At 39.6% G+C, this 6,000-nt stretch overlaps 1 protein-coding gene across 4 annotated transcripts in view; it reads left to right on the top strand.

Annotated features, from left to right (window-relative positions):
• The window catches only part of ALS2 (ALS2, alsin Rho guanine nucleotide exchange factor), a 38,994-nt gene that overhangs the window by 6,933 nt on the left and 26,061 nt on the right, over positions 1-6,000 (top strand). For all 4 annotated transcript variants that reach the window (XR_001877889.1, XM_017834297.1, XM_017834306.1 and 1 more), the window contains 3 exons: positions 1,125-2,044; positions 4,353-4,713; positions 5,577-5,745. Coding sequence is in view for 3 of the 4 variants with exons in the window: in XM_017834297.1 (XP_017689786.1) it covers positions 1,125-2,044; positions 4,353-4,713; positions 5,577-5,745 (1,450 nt within the window). In the remaining variant the exon portion in view is untranslated. The remainder of the gene's footprint in view (positions 1-1,124; positions 2,045-4,352; positions 4,714-5,576; positions 5,746-6,000) is intronic.

Below are 6,000 nucleotides of genomic sequence, written 5' to 3'. Positions count from 1 at the left end.
TCTCGTACACAACTTTTAAATTGCTGCATTTTTAACTTTACCTTTATTTCATTCTTAGTTATAAATTATTTCAACACAGTTTTATATGCATAGATTCTTCTTTCATATTGTTATTTTTTTTTCTTAACAATGGCTCTGGATTTTACCCTCTAAAGATATTAATTAATGTAATCTGAACCATGTTAACTCAAAATGACATTTCTTTTGAAGTCTTTCATTCAAAAAAGTACAACAAGAGGTTTCTCTTGATGCATAATAGCTTTGTCTTCTCTGCTTCTGGAAAAGTCTGTAGTTAGTACATGCATTAGAGAGTCTTGGTTTGTGAGCAGTTTGAGTCTGTGAATTGAGGTATTTCTAAAAGCCAGTTCCTTAAGTGTTTGTGTACCTTGGTCCATCCTTGTACTATTCAGTGGACATACAGCAAAGATGCAGCTGGAAGTTGCTTCTTGGATTTTTCTTTGACCTTCTTGAAGGAAAGTTTCCAGGTTATTGGTGAGCCTGCTATAAATACCTCTCCTCTACTGGAGTTGTTATGGACATCCAGTGTTTTTTTTAAAGAATGTTTTTCTTGCATAATTTAAAGGGACTTTTTGCATGTGTGTTCTTACCCCATGAGGGATGTTGTTTGTGGATGTGATTTACCGTTTTTCTATCACTGTGGAAAACAACTGTTAATTTTAAAAATTAACACACCTTCTCTCCGTGATAGGGCAATCCTGTTTCAGTGCAGGGTGCAAACAGTACAGTTTGGTGATAGCAGGTCTCTGTTTGGGAAGATGAGCTCTGTACTGGGTTGTGCATTTGTATGTCCTTAATACGTTGCATGTTCTTAGAATAGAAAGGACCAATAAATACACTCAACTTTACAGTAGAATTTTTAGTGGAAAAGCATTGCTTATTTCAACAGTGCATGTGTGCACAGGGTGACATTAACATGAGGTATAGAACTTAACAGCAGCAACAGAGATCAACCAGCAGTCTTCATATATCAATAGCCATAGTTCTGCTGAGCCTACAGTAAGATGGGAATTGATATCTGTTTGTCTGAAGTGTCTTCAGATTTTTGTGTTGATTTAAAAATTGCTTTTACACTCATGCAAGGATTTTTTTTCCCCCCCTTCCAGGTGGAGAGGTCTACAGTTTTGGAAAGCTGCCCTGGAGATCAGGGCTGGAAGAGTCATGTGTTAATAGTCCTATCTTAGAAAATACTTTGCTTGGACATCGTGTTATTACAGTGGCAGCTGGCAGCTTCCATAACGGAGCCGTGACAGAAAGTGGTGTGGTGTACATGTGGGGCAACAATTCTGCTGGCCAGTGTGCAGTTGCTAATCAGCCGTGTGTGCCAGAGCCACAGCTCGTCAGTATTTGTGATTCTGAAACAAGTCCTCTGATATCAGTAAGGATTTTGCAGCTGGCATGTGGAGAGGAGCACACACTGGCACTATCTCTAAGCAGAGAGATATGGGCTTGGGGGAGTGGCTGCCAGCTCGGGCTCATAACAACAACTTTCCCAGTGACAAAGCCACAGAAGGTAGAGCACCTGGCAGGACGCGTTGTGCTCCAGATTGCTTGTGGAGCCCACCACAGCCTGGCTCTAGTACAATGTCTCCCCGTGCAGGAAATGAAGCCTATCCCAGAAAGATGCAATCATTGCAGTCAGCCTCTTATTACCATGATGGACAAGGAAGACCATGTAATCATTTCAGATAGTCACTGCTGCCCACTGGGTGTAGCACTGTCTGATAACCCACCAGAAAACCATGTCTTGTGTCCCTCATCGGAGACCCTCGAAGGAAAAGGTGTAACAGGTGGCCCAAGTGACGACAGTCAGAAACCACCTGTGGAAGAACAGAGGCTTGTTGGTTTAGAATCTGATGGGCCAAGTGTGCTTTCCAGCAACGATGGACAGGAAGGTAGTGGAATTTCTAGTCCTGGAAATATTCTGTTCCCAGACAAAAAAGAGGTGAAAGAGTACTTAATTGGTTTGTCAGATCACTCATTAAATGAGAGCCTGGATAAAAACATCTGTACAGAACCTGAACAGGTTGGTACCTAATAACTAGCTCATAATTTGCTATAACTCCTCTTGCAGACGTGACAATGTTACTCTTTTCACAAATGAAAAAACGTAATGAAGCTATGGTGGTTTTGTAGTTTCCAAGTGTTTTTCACTGTGATGGCTCTCAACTTTTAAGTGGAAGATTTTTTTTTTTTTTTGTCATCCATCCATGTTCAGTTGTGTGGGAGCAGCCTTGACAGTGCTATAGTCTCTCCTGTTCATTGTCTGCAGTACCAGAACCAAGTAAGCCAATTTCCATGCTCTGTTTGTTCCATGATGCATGGGCTTCCATTTATGTTGGGCACTTGTCTGATTTACCTTTAAGGTCAAGCTTTATTTTCTGTGCATGGAACTAATCCCTCACGAATCCGTCTAATTTCTCAATCAGGTAAAAATTCTAGATTGCAAGTAAAGATTGCTAAACATGTTGACCAAAAGGTTTTTAATGTTAATGATGTAGGGGTGTCATAAACTTATAATCAGGGATGGGAAACGTGAGTTTTTGTGGTGTGGAAAATGGTTCAACAACACTGTTTTGATGCTATAGCAGAACAGTCAAGTACCCCTGTCTTGGTAAGCATCAGAAAATGCTCAACATGAAGGCTCAAGAGCTGTTTGCAGCTTACTGACAAAATACTATGTTTTCTGGTTTTTTTGGGGAAAAAAAAAAAAGACATAAAGACATGTAATTAGGAGTGAAGGGAAGAAGATAAAACCCTAAATCCACTAGACAGAAAACTAATCCAAAATCTTGCAGTGCAGTCTGGCAGTCCCTACCTAACTACTGTCCTCTGAGGAAACCTGCCACTCTGTGGCCTAATATGCAAAATTTACAGTGAAATTGTGAGAATTTCTTTTGTCATTTCAAGTGTTGTGTAGGCATCTATTCTTTTTTTTTTAATAGTTACACTAAGAAATTTGTCACAGTGGTTCTGAGAGATAAAATTCACAGTACCTAGTAAATAATTGATTTCTGTTATCACCTCTGATTGCAACAAAAAAAAGTAGTTTTAAAACCTATCCAGTAACTTGGTGATTCAGCAAGTTTTGTTTTATTACTCTGAGGAAAGTTTATTTCTGAGAAATGAAGATTGTGTGAACACAGTTATTCTTTCTTTTGCTTTTTGCTAATACAAATACATTCTAGCAGTTTTGGGCTCCTCAGAATCTTGCAAGAACTCCCACCGTTGGATGATGATTGAAACGTGTAGTTTCACGCTCTCTTTCTCAACTCCTCATTCCTGGAATATTTCCAGAGTACTGTTTTCCTTGCACAGTTCCAGGAATCAACAAGCCTGGAATCGGTTCACTGAATCTTACACAACTGAGCATACATATGGAGAACAGAGATGAGGTCTAATGTAATGTTTCAGCATTAGTAAAATCCTTCATTTCTCTTTGCTTTCCTACACAAATCAGTTTTCTTTCCCATATTGCTAGGTATGCCTTTTATAAATAGGAATGAAGTGAGTAGGAGCAATCCCAGTCCTTTAGCTTAGGCTTTCACAAAAATAAAGAAATCAGAAGATTGTTTTTATTTTGGTAGAATAAAATGAGGTATAATATTTGTAATAATACTATTTTCCACTATGTATTAGGTGGGAAAATGGGAGTTTGCTGTCTTTGCTTTAATATTCAAGCCATTTGGCAAATATCATCTTGTGCATTATTTTTTATTTGGTGGGTCAGCTGGCTGCTATTGTAGGTAATGGTGTGCTGGTCCTAAGAATTGCCTTCAGTCAGTTTGTCCCTAGTGTGACTTGATGATTAACTAAGCTTTATATGGATACAACAGTGACATAAGGGGACACAGCCCAGACTGGTTTTAAGAGAGACTTTGTGAAATGGATCCATGAGTCACTATTTTCCTTTTAACATACTGAAGAGAAAACTTGTCTCTCTGTAAATACAGCATGCTCACTGATGCACTTTAATTGGTGGCAAAGAAGTTGGTAATAAGCCTAAAATTATATCCCTTTTTATATTTGTTGGCAAAGATCCTTTATTGTTTTGGTATTAAAAACCCTCAGACCTACAGTCTCTTATGGACGAGCTGCAAGACAAGTGCAAGTAGAAATGGTGCTTGGTCCTGAAAAGAAAAGATTCAGAGCAATAGATGCACACCTATTTACATTCTATACAGTTAAACCCATATATAATTTACAATAAACCTTTATAGTAAACATAATGTCTTGTTCAGTATAGCCCACTGTTTGAACAGTGAATGTGTAATCATCATCCTTCTGCCAAGTGCTGTCCGGTGTGATAGTTTTCAATTTTCCTTTGGTTTTAGCCTTCTCAAGAAGACCAACTCAGTGCTTGTATCCCTGGCCCTCCAGGTCCCAGCACATCCACCCTGAACAGCCTGGTGGCCTCTTGTGCCTCAGCAGTGGGTGTGAGAGTAGCTGCCACGTACGAGGCTGGAGCTCTGTCTCTGAAGAAAGTCATGAACTTCTATGGCACATCCTCAAGTGAACCAGGATCTCAGTCGGGCAGCAGGTCCCCGGGGCCTGAGGCTCTGAAAGACAGTCGAGAAGAGCAGGTCAGACTGGAATCCATGCAGGGGAAGAAGAGTTCCAGTTTAGTAGATATTAGAGAAGAGGAATCTGAAGGAGGGAGTCGCAGGCTTTCCCTGCCTGGCTTGTTGTCACAAGGTAAAAAAGCACATTGGGGAAATAACACTGGAAATATTATATTAGTGTGGAGGTTTATAAGTGGGAAAAACCCCCAAACACTTACTGAACACAAATTTAATGACCTATCAAAGGTCTTTATGAATTCTAGGCTCTATCTTAGGACTTGAAAGCAGTGGAGGGAGTAAAGACTAGCAGATACTGCATGCTGAGAAAACCAAAAGCATAGTGGGTTTACAAATGCTCTTTAATGGTAAGGTGGGGTAAAATGCACATTGGGGTAGTTTGGGCATCGTGCTGCCAGGTGATGCTAAAGTATCTTTCATGTCAATTGGGTAGGAGATAATCTGTGTGCCTGTAATCCCTACTGCACTGAGCTGGGTTTGAGCCAGGGACCTATAAATATTGCAGTTCCACTGCCGAACTTTAAAGTTAATGAACTTCTTCTCTTGCAGGTTTTAGTGTTATTAGTTGCTCTGAATGTGTAGATGGTTTAGTTCTATATTGGTCTTGGATCTGAGGGGAGTTTTTAGGAAGTATTGAAATCTTTTGTTTGCTGCAAGGATATATTTTCTTTCAAAGCACTTTTTTTAATGTACAGTTTGTTTTGGGTCATTTGATTCATTATAGCTGCATAGTTCTCATATGCCTATTATCCTTTAGCAGCTGCTAAAAACTCTTTGGGATCTGCCTATTTTAGCACCTATGTTACTTAAGTGTATCTGTAACCTATTGTCTTACATGTCAGTCTTTTTTCTCAATCTTAAATTAAGACTGCTTTAAGAAGTTTTGACCAGTTATCTCAAGTAACTGTGTAACACAGTCTGAGCGATCTATTTACCAAAAATGCATAGCAATTTTTCTAATTCTTGGCTTCTGTTCAGTTTCTCCAAGGCTCTTACGGAAGGTGGGACGGGCAAAAATGAGGACTGTGGCTCTCACTCCAACCTACAGCGGTGAGGCTGATGCTCTTTTGCCATCTCTGAGGACAGAGGTGTGGAGCTGGGGAAAGGGGAAGGAAGGACAGCTAGGGCATGGTGATGTTCTGCCAAGGTGAGATTTCTTTGATAAATGAATTTTTTTTTATTCACTAGGTCACTAGAAAATTTTGAGTATTGAACTGTTTTAAATTCTCAAATTTAAACATCTGCTTTGCATTGTGTGCTTGATCTTTGAGGTGTTGTGACCTAAGTTTCTCCAAGTAACATTTTTTGGGCTGCCTTGTTAGTGAGCATCAATCAGTTATGAGTTTTCCCCATGTAATCACTAGGAGTTTTGGTGATATTTTGACTTTGTCCATGTTGAGGT

The sequence above is a fragment of the Lepidothrix coronata genome, unplaced genomic scaffold (assembly GCF_001604755.1).
Source record: "Lepidothrix coronata isolate B3197 unplaced genomic scaffold, Lepidothrix_coronata-1.0 Scaffold7, whole genome shotgun sequence".
In the NCBI taxonomy this organism is placed as follows: domain Eukaryota; kingdom Metazoa; phylum Chordata; class Aves; order Passeriformes; family Pipridae; genus Lepidothrix; species Lepidothrix coronata.
Note: the sequence above shows the minus strand (reverse complement) of the source record. Positions and strands in the feature narration are given on the sequence as shown.